The 21,018-nt window shown below is 41.2% G+C and overlaps 1 protein-coding gene across 2 annotated transcripts in view; it reads left to right on the top strand.

The window, feature by feature from the left end:
* LOC140729493 (tryptophan 5-hydroxylase 1) overlaps positions 1 to 13,857 on the top strand; it is a 32,950-nt gene extending 19,093 nt beyond the window's left edge. For both annotated transcript variants that reach the window (XM_073049282.1, XM_073049283.1), the window contains exons 5-11: positions 51 to 118; positions 2,114 to 2,310; positions 4,059 to 4,194; positions 6,043 to 6,169; positions 6,253 to 6,348; positions 6,872 to 7,005; positions 8,844 to 13,857. In XM_073049282.1, the coding sequence (XP_072905383.1) occupies positions 51 to 118; positions 2,114 to 2,310; positions 4,059 to 4,194; positions 6,043 to 6,169; positions 6,253 to 6,348; positions 6,872 to 7,005; positions 8,844 to 9,018 (933 nt within the window). In that variant the 3' untranslated portion in view covers positions 9,019 to 13,857. The remainder of the gene's footprint in view (positions 1 to 50; positions 119 to 2,113; positions 2,311 to 4,058; positions 4,195 to 6,042; positions 6,170 to 6,252; positions 6,349 to 6,871; positions 7,006 to 8,843) is intronic.
* Positions 13,858 to 21,018: the final 7,161 nt, after the last annotated feature.

Below are 21,018 nucleotides of genomic sequence, written 5' to 3'. Positions count from 1 at the left end.
ATTTGGAGAATGTCTGATTACTTCCTCATTATTTATTCTGATTTCAAAAGGGATTCAAAGACAATGTCTACCGAAAAAGGAGGAAATATTTTGCTGATCTGGCCATGGACTATAAGCAGTAAGTGTCAATAGCCCTGAAATGTGTATCCCCACAATCGGAGGTGTTATATTTTATCTTATTTTGCTATATCAGCGAGTTCACTTCCAGTTTATTGCATCAGCTTTGCACATATGTTGGGAGGTTATGCGATTGATGGAGATGGTGAGGGAACCTGTCTAGAGAGGTCACTGTTAGACCAGCATGAACTTGGGGGATATAGTGGGATGATTTGTGAGTTTATACTGGCACGAAGAATCCTGAGACATGGGATTCAAGCTCATTGTATTTTACAGAGGCTAGTACCAGCATAGATAGGTTGCAAATACAACTCAACTTTAGTGGGAACAGTGAGGATCTAGCCCAAGTAAACTGGAATCAAAAGTGCTGTAACATGGGCTGCCTCTAAGGAAGGAGTGTTTCATTGCCAGCCTTGGTTCGAGGAATGAAGTGTGTCAAGTCAACAAGGTTTTGATGGCGGGAACAGTCAGGAGATAGTGATCATAACGTTATTAAATTTAGGAGAAGGAGTAATCCAAAGTTGGATGAAGGTTAACCAGTGGGATGTAAATGGTTTAGTCCTGGGAAAGGGGAAGCAAATATTGATAGGCAAAGCTCATACACAACAAACATCAGAAGCAGTAGAAAGGTTCTGGTTTGTGTTCCGCTGAGGCACTTTCCCCATGAAGGGCAAAGGAGAAACAGACAAATCCAGAGCTCCATGGATGATGAAGGAGATGCAGATGAAGATATAGGGGACAATGCTACCCAGGGCAAAGAGAACTAGGCTTGTTGCAAGCACATCAGGTGGGAGGTGAAGATTAGCATTGGAGAGGTGATTAAAAGCTGGCCATCTGAAAAGGAATCCAAAAGTGTTCTCTGGGCACGTGAATAGCAAAAGAAATAGAACATGGAGAAGAGCAGTCCATTAAAGATGAAGCATCTTTGAAGAGAATGCTGAAGGAGCCTTTACTAGAAGTAAATAAAATGATAAGGGATCTGCAGTGTGCGTAATGAGAGGCTATTCACTTTACTGGAGGGGTTGAGAATCCATAGTGATGTGAGTAAAAAATGCTTCTCTGCAGTATTTCTTTAGGAATCTGAAATTCATTGCCTCTCCTCTACCTGAGGTGGAAGCAGGTTCCAGTGTGGCCTTCAGGAAGGAAATGAATAATAATATGAGGAATAATTTGCAAAGCTATGAAGAGGGGCTAGGACCAGAACTAGTGAGTTACTCTAGTAAGGTGCTAGTACAGACATTGCAGCATGAATGGCCTCATGCGCTGTAACCATTCTTTGATGCTATGAAAACAATTTATGTAGCATAACATTTCCATCTCCATTGTTACCCAAGGCATTATTTTGATACAGAGTGAACTCAATTCTCTCTAACTCAATGAGAACCATAGCTGTTCTTTGAGGTTAAGATGGCTTCTTTCCATCCATCTTCCTGCCTCACGTTGATCTACATTGGCTCATTACTAACCAATGCATCAAATTAAATTTTCACAATTTCTTTCACAACTACTTATGACCTCTTCCCTCGCCATCTCTGCAAGCTCCATCAATTGCATAAACTCCCAACGTAAGTGCTCCACCAGTTCTGCACACTTGAGTTCCTTATTTTCTCCAAAACTGGCTCCTGTACCATCAGCTATTAAGGCCTAAGATTTGAAATTCACTCTCTAAACACCCCCATCTCTCTCTACCTATCTTTCCCCTTTTACAATATTCCTTAAGACTCAGCTTTGATCAAGCTTTTGGTCCTTTGCCCCAATCTTTTCTTAAGCATGGAAGAGGCTCTCCAAGGCTGTTGTTGATGGGAAACATTGATCGTTGCACCATGAGAATAAATGAAAATGCAACTTGTTCCCTCAAGAGTAAATTTCCCTCACTTTTGATACAATCTTACAAAAAAAATTATTGCTCAATGAAATGTCATAGTGATATGGACAGGTATACTGTGGTAACTCTTATGCAAGGCCTTCCAAAGTTAATTGTCAACTTCCTCCTCAGTGGTAATCCCATCCCATGGATAGAATTTACGGAGGAAGAAGTAAAGACATGGGGTACTGTATTCCGAGAATTGACCAAGCTCTATCCAACCCATGCCTGTAGAGAATATTTGAAGAACCTGCCTCTGCTAATAAAGTATTGTGGCTACAGAGAAGACAACATTCCTCAGCTGGAAGATGTCTCCAAGTTTCTGAAGGGCAAGTAGCAGAAATCATAATGCTGTGGGAAATCATTACACTGATTTTACTTTCCGATGAGATAATTACTATGACATTGTACAATTGGTAAAGCATCCATTTACTGTCATAGTGTCAGTAGGTATAATCAATAAGCATTTATTGAAATCATACATTTTACCCTTGCTTTGTGGGTTGGTGTCTTGCATTATGCTTTGTACATTCACTGGTTTGGTGAAATGATTAAATTCTTCTTTGCTCTGACCTGATGCCTTGAATTTCTTGCAGATTTGGTGTTAAAACGGGTAGAGTTTAAAAGTCTGTTAGCTATTTCCTTTGAATGTCTGGTTCTGTGGACTGGATGCAGTCATCCCAGTGCATTCTTCTAAAATCCAACATTAACACATTGGAGAGATGAGGACAAATATAAACAAATGAGTTAATTAAATAAAGCAAAGAAAATGAACTAACACAATGGCTCAATTTCATTCTGTAGAAAAAATATCACAATGAACTTATTAGTGGAACCTTTCTGCCAACCAATTCCATTAAATGCATGAGTTCTTGGAGAATTCCTGTAGGCTTCCTTCTTCCTTCCCAACCCACAAAGCAAGGGTAAGATGGATGACCGGTAATTTCACTATGTGCCTATTGATTATTTGCTACTGACACTATGACAGTAAATGGATGCTTTACCATACCATGCTCTAGGAGCCTGTTCATCACATACACTCAGAGGCCAGTTTAGTAGGTATTCATTAGAGCCTGGTGTGGTCTGCTGTCGCTGTAGCTCATCACTTCAAGGTTCAATGTGTTGTGCATTCAGAGATGCTCTTCTGCACACTACTGTTGTAATGTGTGGTTATTTGAGTTACCGTCATCTTCTTGTTAGCTTGAACCAGTCTGGCCATTGGCCTCTGATCTCTTTCATTAACAAGGCATTTTCACCCATGGAACTGCTGCTCACTGGGTGTTTTTCTTTTTGTCTTTTGCACCATTCTCTGTAAATTCCATAGACACAGTCTATGAAAATCCCAGGAGTTCAGCTGTTTCTCAGATACCCAAACCACCCTGTTTGGCACCAACGATTATTCCATGGTCAGAGAAACTTTTCTTCCCCATTCTGATTGGTATGAACAACAAATGAACCTATTAAACACATCTACATGCGTTTATGCATTGAGTTGCTTCCACATGATTGGTTGATTAGATATTTGTAATAACGAGGAGGTGTACAGGTGTACTCAATAAAGTGACCATGGAGTGTATACTCCTGCTGATTCCATAGCTCAGCAAATAAAGTTTGCGGATGTCTTACTTGAGGTCTTACCACTCCAAATTCAGCAACACGCAGAATCTGAGAATCTGCCTGGCACTATAAAAGATTTCTGTTTTTGCATAGTCTGCAAAGTTAAGTTATGGTCCATGTTGGGGTTGGAAGAATTTGTTGTGAAAAAGGAAGTTAGATGCACTTTTCTGTAGTAAAGCCACTTGGAAAGGTTACCGTAGTAGACACTGAGAGACTCAATAGAAAGTAAATGTATTTTTGCAGGACTGAGAGAAGTGGTGTTCTCCAGTAGTTGGGTTAATTAACTCAAAGGGATAAACTTGTTGGTCCAAATCCTTCCTGCTGGTTGCCTAAAATTGCTATTTGCTTATGACATATCAATATGGAATAATCCTCTGGTTGTATCTTTTTTAACACTTGTTTAATTACTCGATTTATTTCTTGTGCTCTTGCCGTGATACCCTTTGGTCCTGTCTTTCAGAACGCACTGGGTTCACTATCCGACCTGTGGCTGGATATCTGTCTCCCCGGGATTTCCTGGCTGGCCTGGCTTTCCGAGTCTTTCACTGTACTCAATATGTGAGGCATAGTTCAGACCCTCTCTACACACCTGAACCGTGAGTTTTTCGCTGGCTGCTGTTTGATGTGATGATGAATAATGGGTAAGATGAGGGAGGTCAACAGGACAGTGTGATATGGAACATACAGTATAGAACATTGTAATAAAGGGTCTCTTTAACTCTGCCAAGATTTAAGAATGAATCATACTACATCGACATAGTTAATAATAGAGCCCAAGTGACAACTATTTCAAATTTCATTACTAGAGGGTGTGTAGTGGTAGCCCAGGAAAACCACTTATAAAATTCAGGTGGCAAACTTGATACTTAATTCATTATTAATGGTGTTGCCAATATAAGATTTTGTATTCTAATGTCCATCCTGCATTGTGTCGGATTAACAGAATTAAAAACTGAAAGTCAAATGCATTGAATGAGTTCTAATGTAAATGTTGGAGTAATTTTCCCAGCGCTGTTTGATGATGGGTTTCAAATACTGAGTAAGATTTAAACAAAGGGTAGCTGTGAGATAAGATGAATAATAAGGGCAGGAATTACAGTAGAGTTTAGGTCAGGCTGTAAGGTTGACTGTTAGGAACACTGTTCCCTCTAAGCTGTGTGGGAGCACGGTTGTGCAGTTACTGAAATGCTTCCACGCACAAAGCCAAATTTCACTGGAATTTGCTTTAATATAATGTTAATGTTTAAAGTGCTATGCACTTTTCAGGCCGAGTAAAAATTTCCTGCTCAGAGCAGTGGTTGACCCACACAGCTGTAAAAAAAAAAGTTAGAGGGAATGTTGGTTAGGAACTGAGGAATCTAATAGAGAACAAAATATATGGAAAATGACAGGATGCAATCTAAAGTAGGATTTAAAATAAGATGCGTGATATGATGCAGTGTAAAGTGTTTTAGGATAATAATTGAAGCTTTTGTAGAGTGCGATGCATTGTACCTTTTGGTAATGGTTGATGCACCATCAATAACTCACGCTGAGACTTAGGAAGTGAGATATCGGCTTTTATTGACTAGAAGAATAAACAGCACTACATCCTGGGGAAAATGAGGGAGAGCAGCAGCCCACAGTCGCCTTTATACAGGGGTCTGTGGGAGGAGCCACAGGAGCAGTCAGACAGGGTCTGTGGGAGGAGCCACAGGAGCAGTCAGACAGGTATATCTAGTTCACCACAGATGGTATTGATTATGATTTCGCTAAGAACCGGGTGAAGATAAAGAGAGCAGAGAGAAAGAGTATTAAAGGCATTAGAGCAGAGTGGAGAATGTTCATTTAATCTCAAAAAATTCTGCTTAAAAACGTTTTGTAAGTAAAAGTGTAAAATGATACAAGAATTAAAAGTTCATTGAGATAAAACTAGATATTCACATTTACAATTTGCTATTTTGTTTGTTAAATGAAAAAATAACCAAAGAGAAAAATTGGTGTCACATATAACACAAAGCTGCCACCTCACAGATCAACTCAGTGTACAATTGAAACAATATATAATTCACAATTATTGTAGATGGGTGAAAAGTCGGGGATGGATTGGTGGACTGAAAGACCCATTTCTCTGCTGTACATTACTATGTCTATGAAAAATCTACGGCTTCACAAGCCCATTTAAACCCGCATTAATAAAAAAATTGACTCCAACAGCGTCTTCCTAGGAAAATATACTTCTATAAATGTAGCTATGTGTTTTGATCCTCAAAGTACATGATATTCAGGATTATTTCATTCATTGCCATGCAGCTGAGCAACTTAACTCTTTAATTGCATCTGAATTGTTACTTGTAAAGTATAATATTTTGCTTATTCCCTGCATAACACCATAGCTTCAGTAACTTACAGAAACTTTCTTGTACCCCCAGTGGAAAGATTTGCATGTTGTTTTGATCTTTCAGTGACACGTGCCATGAGCTGATGGGACACGTTCCTCTTCTGGCAGAGCCCAGTTTTGCCCAATTTTCTCAGGAGATTGGCTTGGCTTCTTTGGGAGCCTCAGATGAAGCAGTTCAGAAACTTGCCACAGTAAGTTATGGGAACATTGTGAATATGTTTGAAATGGTAGAAGTGCTTAATTGAACTTTAATTATGATTAATTCATTTTACAGTGTTACTTTTTTACTGTGGAATTTGGACTGTGTAAGCAGGATGGTCAGCTGAGAGTCTATGGAGCTGGACTGCTGTCATCTGTCAGTGAATTGAAGGTTAGCATTAGTCTATCTAGACTGGGACTTGCACATTCAGTGGATCTGCGTAATTAGTATTTGAATGTAATGTAATGATCTCCAAGTGATAACTTTCCTTCACACAATATTCTCTTTGGAATCATTCAGTGTATGAGGACATTGTCATTTGCATCTTTTGCTACCTCTGATGTTCAATCCTTACTCTTACCATTCCAATTCTTTTGCTCTATTACTGTTTTTATAAATAAACTAATAGATGTTCCTCTTTTTCTTTCTAAGCTTCAGTTACAACAGTTGCTAGATTCTGCTTCTTATTTACCAGGTCCCAAGAACTCTGAAACTCTTCTCCTCCTTTGGTCCCCTGCCCCTGACATAACCAAAATATTGCATCTGAATGGACTTAGTATTTATTCTCGTTGGCGATCTGCATTTTCTTTTTCTCTTTTAACCATATTTTTACACATCTCCCAAGCAGAAGTACTAAAGTTGTAAATCTCACTTCTGAAGACCACACTAATCTGTGTTTTTTCTAATGTTTTAGTACTCGCTCTCAGGAAATGCCAAGGTGAAGCCTTTCGACCCAAAAGTCACTTCCAAGCAGGAGTGTCTCATCACCACATTTCAGGATGTTTATTTTGTTTCAGAAAGTTTTGAAGAAGCAAAGGAAAAGATGAGGTGAGTAGGCAGATAAGAGAGTAGACTGGAGTGAGTGAGAAACATGGAGAGCATTAAATCTGGAGCTTGGTACTTCAGCCTCACGGTGGATGTGGTGTATGTTATTGATTTCGATGTCAATGGAGGGGACGTGATAGAGAAATTTACAGCCAATACAAAAACGTGTGGCTGAGAGGCAGGAGGAAAGCTTCAGAGTACTAGAGGTTATCAATGGTTTGGTCGGATGTTTATTAGATTTATAAATGGAATTCAGTCTGGGGATTGTGAGGTTATGCATTTGCTTGAGTGGGGTAAGGGAGGCAACAAGCTTAGGGAATATTCAATACTGGGAAGTATGGAGGTAGGGAGATAAACAGGGAGATAGCAGGACAGGTCAATAAGGTGGTTAAATGGCTTAATGGATTCATTTCTTTATTTTTTTTAATTTATCCACTTATGGGATGTGGGCATTGCCAGCTAAGCCAGCATTTATTGCCCATCCCTAGCTGCCCTTGAGAAGGTGGTGATGAGCTGCCTTCTTGAACCACTGCAGTCCCTGAGGTGTAGGTACACCCACATTGAAATGAACGTTAGTGTCAGTGAGTGTGAGTATTAGTGAGGTGCAATCTATAAAAGCAGGAAAGTTATGTTAAAACTGTATAAAACCAGTTAGGCCATGCCTTGATTTCGGCATGTAATTCTGGTCACCGTGTTGTAACAAATGTGAGTCTACAGAAGCAGGCGTGGAGAAGATTGCTAAGGATGTTGGCAGGACTAGAAATTTTTAGTTGTGAGCAAGGATTGGAGAGGCTGTGATTAGTTTCTTTGGTGTTGAGGTGTGAATATCATTTTGAATGCCTTAGATGGAGGAAGCAGGATAATTTCTCTTAGTAGAAAGGTCAGAAAGCAGGGTAGTGATGGGTGGGGGAGTTGGGAATGGGAGGGATAGGTTTAAAATAATTGGTAGAAAGATTAGAAGAGAAGGAAGAGAATTTACCTAGAGGTTGGTAGGGATCTGAAATTCACTGCATTGCATTTGAAGACCTGTGACCTGTGAGGTGGGGTTAGATTGGGGTGTTGTATTTCAATTGGCACAGTGATAATGGGCTCCTTCTTTAAAATAAAATTTCTATGATTCTGTGTATCCATAACAAACCAGGTTCTTGTTAAGAGGAAGAGAGGGAAAGCCAGTTATTGATTCTGATCATATTTCCACAGAAAAAACAATGTACACAAATGTTTGTTGAAATTCATCTCTTTTTTCTGTTCACTTCTCTGGAATAGCTCAACACTTACAAACTTTCTGTTGCCCTGTTCAGCACACACAAAATGCTGGAGGAACTCAGCAGGTCAGGCAGCATCTATGGAAAAAGGAATAGTTGACGTTTTGAGCCGAAACCCTTTGGTAGGACCGGAGAAAAAAAGCTCTTTTTTAGCCTGAAATGTTGACTGTACCTTTTCCTAGATGCTGCCTGGCCTGCTGAGTTCCTCCAACATCTTGTGTGTGTTGCTCTGGATTTCCACCATCTGCAGATTTTCTCGTTTGTTGCCCTGTTCAACTGGTTACATCTTATATGTGAATCTATATGGCTAATTCATGCAAGTATTTTGGCCATTTTGTATCATGGGTAACCTGGCTTGTCTCAACAACTATCCATACAGATAATTTAATAAGAATGAGTTAATGACTAATCATTAGATATGGGCTCATAGCAGCTATATGTTTACAGTTCAGGAACACTGAAGGTTAACTTCATGTAGGTCAGGGATGTATTCTGGAATCTTCTAGGTTGGAAAGTGATCTGCCTTGTATTTGCACTGAAATCTTTTTAACCTAATTTATTAATTTGTTCTTGAAGGGAATTTGCAAAGACTATCAAGCGCCCGTTCAGTGTGAGATACAATCCTTACACTCAGACTGTTGAAGTTCTGAAAGACCTCAAGAGCATCACAAGTGTTGTGAAAGAACTTCGTCAGGAGCTCGACACGGTTTCTGATGCTCTGAACAGAATGAACAAGCAGTTCGGCATCTGAGAATTTCCCCTTGCTCCCCTACCCACAGAGCTGCCCCACAAGTCCATCGTTCATTAAGCTAGGTTATTACTGCTTTGGTATGAATAGATGAATTACCATTCAAAACATTAACCTGCAAAAGTAATCACTGAAGTCATACCTTGGTTTAGAAACAATCCATAAAACCATAAGACATAGGAACAGAATAAGGCCATTCAGGTGCCACTCGATCGTGGCAGATGTAATTTCCCTCTCCATATAACCTTTGTTACCATAGTAATCAAGAACCTATCAACTTCTTTAAATATACCCAGTAGCTTGGCCTCCACAACATTTGTGTTAGTGAATTCCACCAATACACCCACTCTCTGACTAAAGAAATTTTTCCTCATCTCTGTTCCTTGTATTCAGAGGCTGTTCCCTCTGGTCCTAGACTCTCCCGCTATTGGAAATAATCCTCTCCAAATCCACTCTATCTCAGCCTTTCAATATTCGGCAGGTTTCAATGAGATCTCTCCTCATTCCTTTAAACTCCAGCAAATGCAGGCTCCGAACAATCAGATGCACTTCATACATTAACACTTTTGTTCCTAGGATCATTCTTTTAAACCTCTGCAATGCCAGCACATCATTTCTTAGAAACGGGGCACAAAACTGCTCACCGTACTTCAAACGCAGTCTGACCAATGTCTTATAAAGCTTTAGCGTTATAGCTTTGCTTTTGTATTCTAGTCCTCTCAAAGTGGATACTAACATTGCATTTGCCTTCCTCAACCAGCAAGTTAACCTTTAAGGAATCCTGCATTAAGACTCCCAAGGACCTTTGTGCCTCTGATTTCTGAATTTGATCCTTATTTAGAAAAATGTCCACACGTCCATTATTTCTGCCAAAGTGCATGACCAAACACTACACTATATTCTCTCTACCACTTTCCCTATTCTCCTAATTTGTTCATGTTCCTGCCTCCTCAACACTACCTGCCCCTCCACTTACCTTTGCATCATCCATAAACTTGGCCACTAAACCATTAATTCTGTCATCCAGAATATTAACATATAACATGAAAAGCAGCGGACCCAAAACTGATCCCTGCAGAACACCACTAGACACCAGCAGGCAGCTAGAAAAAGGCCTCCTTTAACCTTTCTCTTTTGCCTCCTGCCAGCTAACCAATCTTCTATCATGCTAGTATCTTTCCTGTAATACCTTGTTCAGCAGCCTCATATGCTGTACCTTGTCACAGGCCTTCTGAAAATCCAATAAACAACATCACTGACTCTCCTTTTTCTATCCTGATCGTTATTTCCTCAAAGAATTCCAACAGATTTGTCAGGCAAGATTTCCCCTTTAGGAAACCATGCTAACTTCAGCCTATTTTATTACGTGCTTCCAAGTACCCCAAAACCACATCTTTAATAATGGGCTCTAACATCTTCCCAACCACTGAAGTCAAGCTAATTGACCTATAATTTACTGTCTTTTGCCTCACTGCATTCTTAAAGAGTGCAGTGACTTTTGCGATTCTTCAGTCCTCCAGAACTATTCCAGAATCTAGTGATCTTTGAAAGATCACTACTAATGACTCCATAGGTCTTCAGTTACCTCTACCCATTTTTGCAGATATCTTTGCACAGCTGATTGAATCTTCAGCACATAGCCTCTTCTTCCTGTTCAAATGACCATCTTTAAGAAACCTTTCAATACTCAGCTCCAGTACGGTTACCAAAACAAATCATCTAGTTCTGGCAGATATTGCAGACACATTTCAGTGGTTCACTTCCAGTGCCGAGGGCAGCCGAGTTTCACAGAGTAGACCATCAGTCTCAATCATTTACTCTGTTGGACGACAAAGTACGTTAAGCAGAGTTTTCCACATCAAAAGAAATTGTACATGGGCACAGGTTCCTCATTTTTCCATTATTTATGATTTAAAATGTAAATTAAGAGGCCACCTTGCCGTCTGATCATCCTTGCTGTAACTGCTGCCTGTGCCAAGCACTGGCTCCACAGCTGTGACAAGCCTGGGAGCCACAGAGCTCCCAATCACTCGAGGCCTCAATTCAATGGGCATGATATCTTGTTCAACCAAAGATCTGCTCTGCTTTTCAAGTGTCCATGAAAGTCAGTTAAAATTAAATTAATTAAAAACCCAGCATTATTAACTAAATCAGAAAAGTTTATTCAGAATACATTGAGCCTCTAGTAATTAAAATAGAAATGTAGAGCGTGAGAGAGAGATTCATTTATTTTTATAGTTAAGTCTGGAGATTTATTCAAATGAGGGCAGTGGCCATGGTAGTACATGGCATATTTGGAACAGTATAAAACTCCCTGGACTCATCTGACATGCAACACACCTGCTCTTCCACTCAGCAATGCCCAAGCAGAGGAGTCTGCAATATTTTATTTATTGAGATACAGCGTGGAATAGCTCTTCCAGCCCTTCAACCATGCTGCCCAGCAATCCCCTATTTTAAACTCAGCCTAATCACGGGACAACTTACATGAACAAATTAACCTACCAACTGGTACATCTTTGGACTGTGGGAGGAAACTGGAGCATCTGGAGGAAACCCACTCTGTCACGGGGAGAACGTACAAACTCCTTACAGGTAGTGGTGGGAATGCTGATAGGCACTCTGTAGCTAGCCGGGGTTCTGCATGGAAATGTTGGCTAACCATCTGCCCAATCTGACCACAATGACCAATCCTAAGGAATGTTTCTTTTGTAATGAAAGTTCCATGGAACCAGTAAAAGTTGTGTGCACTCCTCCATTGGTCCAAGGAAATAAAATTCCTTATTAATATCCTAGCTCAACTTGCAATATTTAGGTTTATGGCTGACACAGGATATTCTTATTGAAATGGTGGACTAAATAGGTGGACTTACAGAGTAGCTAAGGAGTGAGAGAGATGGTAAGGAATCTTCTCAGTGCAATCATTTGCAGAAAAGAATCATGATTCCCTGCTGCTTCATCAGTGCCATCAGCCAAGCAGAAATTCTGACTTTTGCAAGGAAGCACGGCTAGACCTTTGGATCCCCACCCCAACCCCTCCCCTCCCCATCCACCACTAAACATCAGTCAACGTAAAGGGATCAGTGTGAGTTAGAAATTTTTTGCTGGCCTTCCTTGTGCCTCCAGGTAATGTTCCTGATGTAATGTTCTGGGCTAAGTGCTTTGGTTAGCGTTTCAGTCCCTCACCCCTTTCCCATGGTGGGGGGGGGGGGTGTTGGGGATGGTGGATATCAGAATCATATTAGCATTTCCTTCACCAAATGGTGCTGAAGGCTAATGGGGAATATATCATATTGCCTGTAACCGATACTTTTGGCCAGATCGGTCATAAATACAGTGATGTCATTTCCGGAGGGAGTTCTATAGGTGATGCTGTTTGAACAGGGAGTGGGGGATTGAAAACCACACATGAAATTCTGGAATGCCACATGAACACTCCAGACATTGGTCTCTTGGGCATTGGCCCCCTAAAACTTAGAATATTGAGAGATTTGATGGCTGAGTGTCCCAACAATGTTATGACACTGATCTGACAGTAATTTAGGACAGACTGTATCTCTACTGATGGTTAACAATGCAGAGTATAATCCAGCAACTGCACCAGAGATTAAGACCATATTATGGAGAGTCTCTACTGCTTAATTTGATCTGCCATTGTGGTTGTTCACACTGACCCTGTGCAGTAGTGTGACAGTCCACACTCCTTAGCCACATTCCTCATTGTGAGCAGAATTAGGTATCCATCATAGTTGATTTATTATCCCTGTCAACCCCATTTATCTGTCTTCTCCCTGTAACCTTTGACACCCTGATTAATTAACCTATCAACATCCACCTTAAATAGACCCTGTGACTTGGCATGCACACGCGCCTGTGGCAATGAATTCCACCAATTCACCACCCTCTGGCAGAAGAAAATTTCCTTCATCTCTATTCTAAACGGAAGTCCCTCAATTCTGCCAAATCGTCCTATTGTTACCCTCACTGGCACCTGGCACAGGCAGAAATCCAGAGATTACTACCCTCGAGGTCTTGCTTTTCAGCTTCCTACCTAATTCCCTAAAATCTTTCTTCAGGACCTCCTCCCTGCTCTCACTCCTGTTGATGACTGTCAACAGACAATGTTAATTAATGATCACCAACACTGTGGAGGAATTAGTGCTCACTATATCCCCCTGTAAACACATGATGTGTCTGAGTGTTATATAACCAAAGAGCAAGTTATGTGTTGCCTAGCTGGTAGAGTTTGTTTTAGCTGTCACTTTTTCTGAAGGGCACAGTTCCAACCAGAGACTTGCTTATGGCATTGGAATACTGCAGCATGCAATGACCCAGTTATGAGTCTTTCACAATTTCCTGGCTATACTACAGCACTTGGGGATCGCACGGTGGAGGCAGGGTCACCTGCACAAGAAGGAGAACAGCAACAGAGAAAGAATTTAGTTGCGCCTGTGATCTTTGGCATACAGGATGAAACCTGGGGCAATTGTGCTTTTTGGCAACACTCTATTGCCTTCTTTTGTGGGGCGACATCAAAGGAGGCTCCCTGATCGGTTAACTTCTTTGAATGAAAGCTCAAGTGGAAGTAGAGCAGGCTGCAAATATGTACAACTGTTTTAATCTAGCATTATGCAATGAATTGTATGTATTGAAATGAAATTGGAAGAAATTATTCCCTTCAGTGTCTGTATAATCAGCATTAATCACCTATGTTAATTAGCAGGCATGGTCTTCAACTGTATGACTCTTGCTGAATTCTAGGTTTTTAAATGTGCTTGTCCTTGTGCCAAACTACTTGTCCAATGCGCTTGTACTTCACAAATAAAGGACATCTTTACCCAATCAGACTCAGTGTACAATGTTTACCGAGCCAAACTTTTGCCTGTGTTACAAGGCTTTATTTCCATTTTCCAGAGCAAGTGATGTGTGCATGGTACAGAGGTTATATTCATGCCCTCCGATCTCTTCAATGACTTTAAGTTCCCTGGCCCCGATCGTCTCATTCTCATTAGGGATGTCTAGCCCCTATACACTTCTAGCCCCTATCATGAGGTCCTCAAGGCTTTCCACTTCTTTCCAGACAACAGACCCAACCAGTTCCCCTCCACCACCACTTTCCTCCATCTGGCGGAACTGGTCCTTACCCTCAACAATTTCTCCTTTGGCTCCTCCCACTTCCTTCAAACCAAAGGTTTAGACATGGACACTCACATGGGTCCCAGCTATGCCTGTCTTTTCATTGGCTACTTGGAACGGTCCATGTTCCAAGCCTACACCAGCATCATTGTACAACTCTTCCTACACCACAACGATGACTGCATTGGTGTTGCTTCCTGCACCCATGCTGAGCTTGTCAATTTCATCAACTTTACCTCCAATTTCCACCCTGCCCTCAAATTTACTTAGTCCATTTCTGACACTTCTCTCGTCTTACTCAATCTCTCTGTCTCCATCTCTGGAAACAGTCTAACTCCTGTTACCTTTTATAAACCCACTGACACTCACAGCTATCTTGATTATACCTCTTCCCACCCTGTCACTTGTAAAAATGCCATCCCTTTCTCTCAATTCTTCCATCTCCCGCTGCATCTGTTTTCAGGACAAGGCTTTTCATTCCAAAACTAGGGAGGTATCCTCTATCTTCAATGAAAGAGGCTTTTCTTCCTCCACCATCAATGCTGATCTCACCTGCATCTCTTCCATTTTGCACATGTCTGCCCTCACCTCATCCTCCTGCCACCCCACCAGGGATAGGGTTCCTCTTGTCCTCACCTACCACCCCACCAGTTTCCGCATCCAGCATATAATTCTCCATATCTTCTGCCATCTCCAAAAGGATCCCATCGCCAAGCACACCCTTCCCTCCCCCACCTCCACTTTTGGCTTTTTGCAGGGATTGTTCCCTATCCGACTCCCTTGTCCACTCGTCCTACCCACTGATCTCCCTTCCGGCACTTATCCTTGCAAGAGGAACAAGTACTGCACCTGCCCCTACATTTCACCCCTCAACACCATTCAGAGCCCCAAACAGTCCTTCCAGGTGAGGCAGCACTTCAACTATGAGTCTGTTGGGGTCAGCTACTGTATCCAGTGCTCCTGGTGTGGCCTCCTGTATATTGGTGAGACCTGATATAGATTGGGAGATCGCTTTGTTGAGCACCTTCGCTCCATCTGCCACAAAAAATGGAATTTCCTGATGGCCACCCATTTCAATTCTACTTCCCATTCCCATTCTGACATGTCAGTCCATGCCCCCCACTGCCATGATGAGGCCACACTTGGGATGGAGGAGCAACACCCTACATTCTGTCTGGTTAGCCTCCAACCTGATGGCATGAACGTCAATTTTTCGAACCTGGTAATTGCAATGCCCTCCTCTCCTTCACCATTCCTCATCATTGCTTCCCTCTCACATCTTCTCTTCTTTCCTGCTTATCACCTCCCTCTGGTGCTCTGGTGCTCCTCCTCCTTCCCTTTCTTCCATGGTTCCGTCCTCTCCTATCAGATTCTCTCTTCTCCAGCCAATTATCTCTTCCACCAATCAACTTCCCAGCTCTTTACTTCACCCCTCCCCTCTCCATTTCACCTATCACCTACCACTTTGTACATCTTCCTCCCCTCCCCCACCTTTTAATTCTGACGTCTTCTCCCTTCCTTTCAAGTTCTGATGAAGGGTCTGGGCCCGAAACATTGACTGTTTATTCCCAGCCTGACCTGCTGAGCTCCTCCAGCACATTGTGTGTAGTGAGTTATATTCATTTGATGCAGGTTAATTAATAATCATTGCTCTATCACTATATGTTAATGCACTGTGATGTGTGTTACAGACCATGTTTCTGTGTACATTTCTAGTATCAACCACTAACAAATGTATTATCAATATTCTGCTCTAGTACAGGAATAGACGGGGCAGTGAGTAATGAAGCACGGACTTCCACCCAGTGAGAGGAATCCAATTGGATAGTCACTACAGACTAGATCTTCCCAATTTGTAATCCCAGAAACACCTTAAGTTAAATTCTACTTTTATCTATTAATTTTATAAACTAGATTTGTAATTTCAAGCCATATTTTATTATCGATAGTGCTGGATTTCCCAGTGAGCAGTTAAAGAGTTAGTGTACTTCTGATGGTATGCCGTTCTGGTTGCTTTTCAGAGTCCATTTAGTTCTTAGAAAGCAGGAGCCTATTCAGGGAAACATATTTTCATTTTGGGCCAGACAGGAAGTATCTGGAAGCTTGAAGTGTTAATTTTCATCCTTTGGAAAAATTTGTCACTAATATTCATAAGTCACAAACATTCTTTTTTCATTTTTGTGTTCAGAATTTCACATTACGAAATGCAATTATGCCACATTTTCAGATGGCTCCTGTTGAATATTTCTCTCTTTCCTGGACAAAATATTCTATCTCCTCACTACTCAGCAAGATGTGAAATTTTAGAATTCATTGCAAGGTATCCATTCAAACTGATTCTGAGCATCTCCACCATGGTTCTCCAGATCATCTGAATTAACTTAGCTCCTAACTCTTTAATCCTAATGGTGTGCTCTATGAGCAGTCGATTAGATGGTCTGTAGAAAATATAAATTTCTCCAACCATGGAAATAAATCCATTAAAAGGAAATGAGAAACAAATATTACTCAAGGTCTGATTTTTTTTTCTTGCACAGAGCAAAACAGAAGTTGGTTTGACAAACTTTAAAGTATCCAGTAAGCTTTGGTGTTTTTACAGAATTGGTTGTTGGCAGAAGATGTGCCCATTTCTCAAGAAGTGTACACTTTGTGGCTACTTTATTAGCTACACCTGTACACTTGCTCATTAATGTAATTATCTAATCAGCCAATCATGTATCAGCATAGTGCGGGGGGGTGGGGGAGAGAAACGTGATCTCAGTGACTTTGACTGTGGAATGATAATTGGTGTCAGATCGGGTGGTTTATCTCAAAATTGCTGATCTCCTGGGATTTTCCACACACACAACGTCTCTAGAGTTTACAGAGAATGGTGTGAAAACAAAAAATAACATTCAGTGAGAGGCAGTTCTGTAAGTAAAAACCCCTTGTTAATGAGAGAGATCAGAGGAGAATGGCCAGATGAGTGCAAGCTGATAGGAAGCTGGCAGTAACTCAAATGACTATGCATTGCAACGTGAGTACAGAAGAGCATCTCTGAACACAAACATGTTGAACGTTGAATTGGATGGGCTACAGCAGCGGAGGACCACGAACATACACTCAAAAGCCACTTTATCAGATATAGCAGGTACCTAATCAAGTGGCCACTGGATGTATCATGAAGGACAAATTTGTGGATCAAAGTAATTTTGTCATTGTATCACATTGCATGTCAAGTTACGGTTGTGAACAAACTAAAACTTGTGTGCATGATCTATCAAACCAGCAACTTGCATTGATATTTCTTGAATTACTTAACATTTTCCAGAAGCATCAACTTTGCTTCAAGATTGATCTATATTTGTTCCCATATTTCCAGAGGAAAAATCAGTTCCTTCTGGGTATTTAATACTGTCACTTTCACTTATGTCCACATTATGAATAGAAAGTAGGGAGAAGAGGGAAAATAACTGAGAATAATATGTAGGGCAAGGCTAAATCACACAAAAATCTTGACAAAAATGCTATCATTTATAAGATAAAACGGTGAAAGATAACGGTGACAATTTTGCAATAGAGGTCCAATTTAGCAATCTTTTTTATTGTAGACAGACCACCAAATATTCAATTTTCCACAAAAAACAAAGAACATACCTTAAAAACTATATTTCATATTACATACAAAATGCTGGAGGAAGTCAGCAGGCCTGCGTGAGTGTTGCACTGAGGGCATCAAGATACATGCCCCTTACTTAATCAGCTCCAGCAAGAACTTTGAACTTGTTGTTTGTATAACCAAATCAATTGGGAGTTCTCTCTGCCACAATAACTTGCCACGAGACAGTTTTAATCCTAGTCCTGTAGAACCTGACCCTTCAGCTCCGCACATGTTAAGAAGGTATTGAGAAACATTTTGACTGTTTCTCAAGTTCCTTCATCCCAATCATCTTTAGCAAGTTGCCTGTTTCCATCAATGTTTCTCTTCCCCTTTACAAAGACTGGATTGATGTCTCTCTTGCCCCACTTTCTGGTACCTCCTCCCATCTGAAAACCATTGAGAAAGTATTGGGTCCTGGTATCTGGCTCTTCCCAATGAGTCCACCATCACTCACACCTATCCAACACCCAAACGTACTTGATAAAATATGGGCCTCTACCCAGCTTCCAGACAAGCTATCTGACCGCAGCTCAGATTTGTCTGCTCCAGGGTTTAATAGCAAGTGGACACCTTGTCAAATCTGACTTCATCCAGCAAAATGGCATCAGGCCTTCGCGAACTCAATGGATAAATAATTCATTCGGTAGCAAATTAGAATAGGCACATGCACTTATTGTTGATGAAACCAAAAGCTTAGTCTGTGGCTTATTAGATTCAATAGATTCAGTATTTGCAGAGCTCTGGCAATGGACATGAGCTCCATCTTGTGACGTTTTGAGATATTTTCACTCAAATACCAGATTTAATCTTGTTCCTTTTGTTCTGTGTTTTCTGCAAGGAACCTATTTAGTTTTTGTATGAACAAGGAGGTATGTGGTACTGGGTCAACACACAATCAATTAGAAAGTCAGTTACCTTTGAAAGAGAATATTTTCCTGGAATTTAAACCTCCATTAATCCAAAGTGAAAATAGAAAATATTGGAAACTCAGCAGATCAAGCAGTATTAACAGAGGAAAACATTTTGTTTCTGTTATTGCTTTTAAATTTTTAAAATTAAACTAATCACTGTTTTCAGGTAAGATGGCAATGGATTCATTTGCAGTGGCCTCTACAGGGTCAACCAGAAGTGTTGTCTTTTATATTTTATATCATCGCAAGACCCTGCTGGACTTTAAGAACTTAAAGTACTGCAGGTCTGCCCCATCAGAGAGTTGCTCATTACCAGAGAAACTGAAAGAGCTGGACTTTGTACAGATTGTGAACTGCCTGCGTCAGAGAAGTGCCAAAGGAGTTAGTGCACAAAGGCAGTGTCCAATGGCAAATGATTATCTTAGTCCCTTTTGTTGTGATCACATTGTTAATGTAGAATGCTGCAAGTCTGATTCACTGATTTATTGGCAAGCGGCAAAGGAGCTGCGTGACCTTGGTTCTACTGAGGATTAGGCCTCAAGTCGCGCTCTTGCCTGTTTACAGCCGCCCAGGAGAGAAGCATTGGAGTCGGTGTGCTCCTTTGCAGGTGGTGTGCCGCACATCCAAACTGGAGTCGGTGCTGCACCCTGTTGTTTGTTCATTTGAAGGCAAGTTGTATTGTGTTTGACTGCAGACTGCTGCACTATTCATGGACTCAGGGACTTGGACTATATTTTTTATGTGACTGTATTTTATTGATATCTTATATGTGTCTCGTGCTTTGTGTGCCTGTTGCTACCGTCTTTTCGACCTTGTCCCCAGAGTAACACTATTTCATTTGACTGTATTAGACCATAAGACATAGGAGCAGAATTAGGCCATTTAGCCAATGAAGTCTGCTGTGCCATTCCATCATGGCTAATCCTGGATCCCACTCAACCCCCTTCTCGCCATAACCTTTGATACCCTGACCAATCAGGGAACTATCAATTTTGGCTTTAAATATACCCATGGTCTTGACTTCCACAGCTGCCTCTGGCAAAAAAAAAATTCCTCCTTACTTCTGTTCTAAAGGGTCACCCCTCAATTCGGAGGCTCTGCCCTCTATTTCTGAACGCCCTCACCATCGGAAACATCCTCTTCACATCCGCTTTATCTAGTCTTTCAACATTTGGTAGGTTTCAACGAGATCCGTCTGCATTCCTCTAAATTCCACTGAGTGTAGGCCCAAAGCTGCCAAACACTCCTCATATGTTAACTCCTTCATTCCCGGTGCTCTGGACTCTCTCCAATGACAACACATCCTTTCTGAGATATGGGGCCCAAAACTGTTGACAGTACTCTAAGTGCAGCCTGACCCGTGTCTTATAAAGCATCAGCATTACCTCCTTGTTTTTATATTTTATTCCCCTTGAAATTAATGCCAACATTGCATTTGCCTTCTTTACCACAGACTCAACCTGTAAATTAACCTTCTGGGAGTCTTGCACGAGGACTCCTAAGTCCCTCTGCACCTCTGATGTTTGAATTTTCTCCCCATTTAGATAATAGTCTGCACTATTGTTCCTTTTACCAAAATGCATTATCATGCATTTCTCAACACTGTATTCCTTATGCCACCTTTTTGCCCATTCTTCCAATTAGTCTAAGTCCTTCTGCAATCACATTGCTTCCTCGTGACTACCTGCCTTTCCACCTATCTTTGCATCATCTGCAAACTTTGCCACAAAGCCATCAATTCCATCATCTAACGCATTGACAAACAATCTGAGAACTGGTGGCCCCAATACTGGCTCCTGAGGAACACCAGTAGTGGGTTTATTCCAGTTTGCTGCCTCCTGCCTGTCAGTCATTCCTCTATCCATGCCAGTATCTTTCCTGTAATGACAAAGGATTTTATTTTGTTAAGCAGCCTCACATGTGACATGTTATCAAATGCCTTCTGCAAATTCAAGTAAATGACATCCACTGCCTCTCCTCTGTCCACCCTGTTAGAACTCTAACAGATTGGTCAGGCAACATTTCTCTTTGTAGAAACCATGCTGACTTTGACTTATTTTATCATTAGCTTCCAAGTCTCTTCAGCAACCTCTCTCAGGACTCTGGGATGTAGTCCACCTGGTCCAGGTGACTTATCCACCTTCAGACCTTTCAGTTTGCCTAGCACTTTTTCCTTTGTAATAGCAATGACACTCAGTCCTGCTTCCTGGCACTCACAGACCTCTGGCACACTGCTAGTGTCTTCCACAGTGAAGACTGATGCCCAAATTACTTATTAAGTTCATCCACATTTCCTTGTCCCTCAATATTACCTCA

The sequence above is a fragment of the Hemitrygon akajei genome, chromosome 6 (assembly GCF_048418815.1).
Source record: "Hemitrygon akajei chromosome 6, sHemAka1.3, whole genome shotgun sequence".
In the NCBI taxonomy this organism is placed as follows: domain Eukaryota; kingdom Metazoa; phylum Chordata; class Chondrichthyes; order Myliobatiformes; family Dasyatidae; genus Hemitrygon; species Hemitrygon akajei.
Note: the sequence above shows the minus strand (reverse complement) of the source record. Positions and strands in the feature narration are given on the sequence as shown.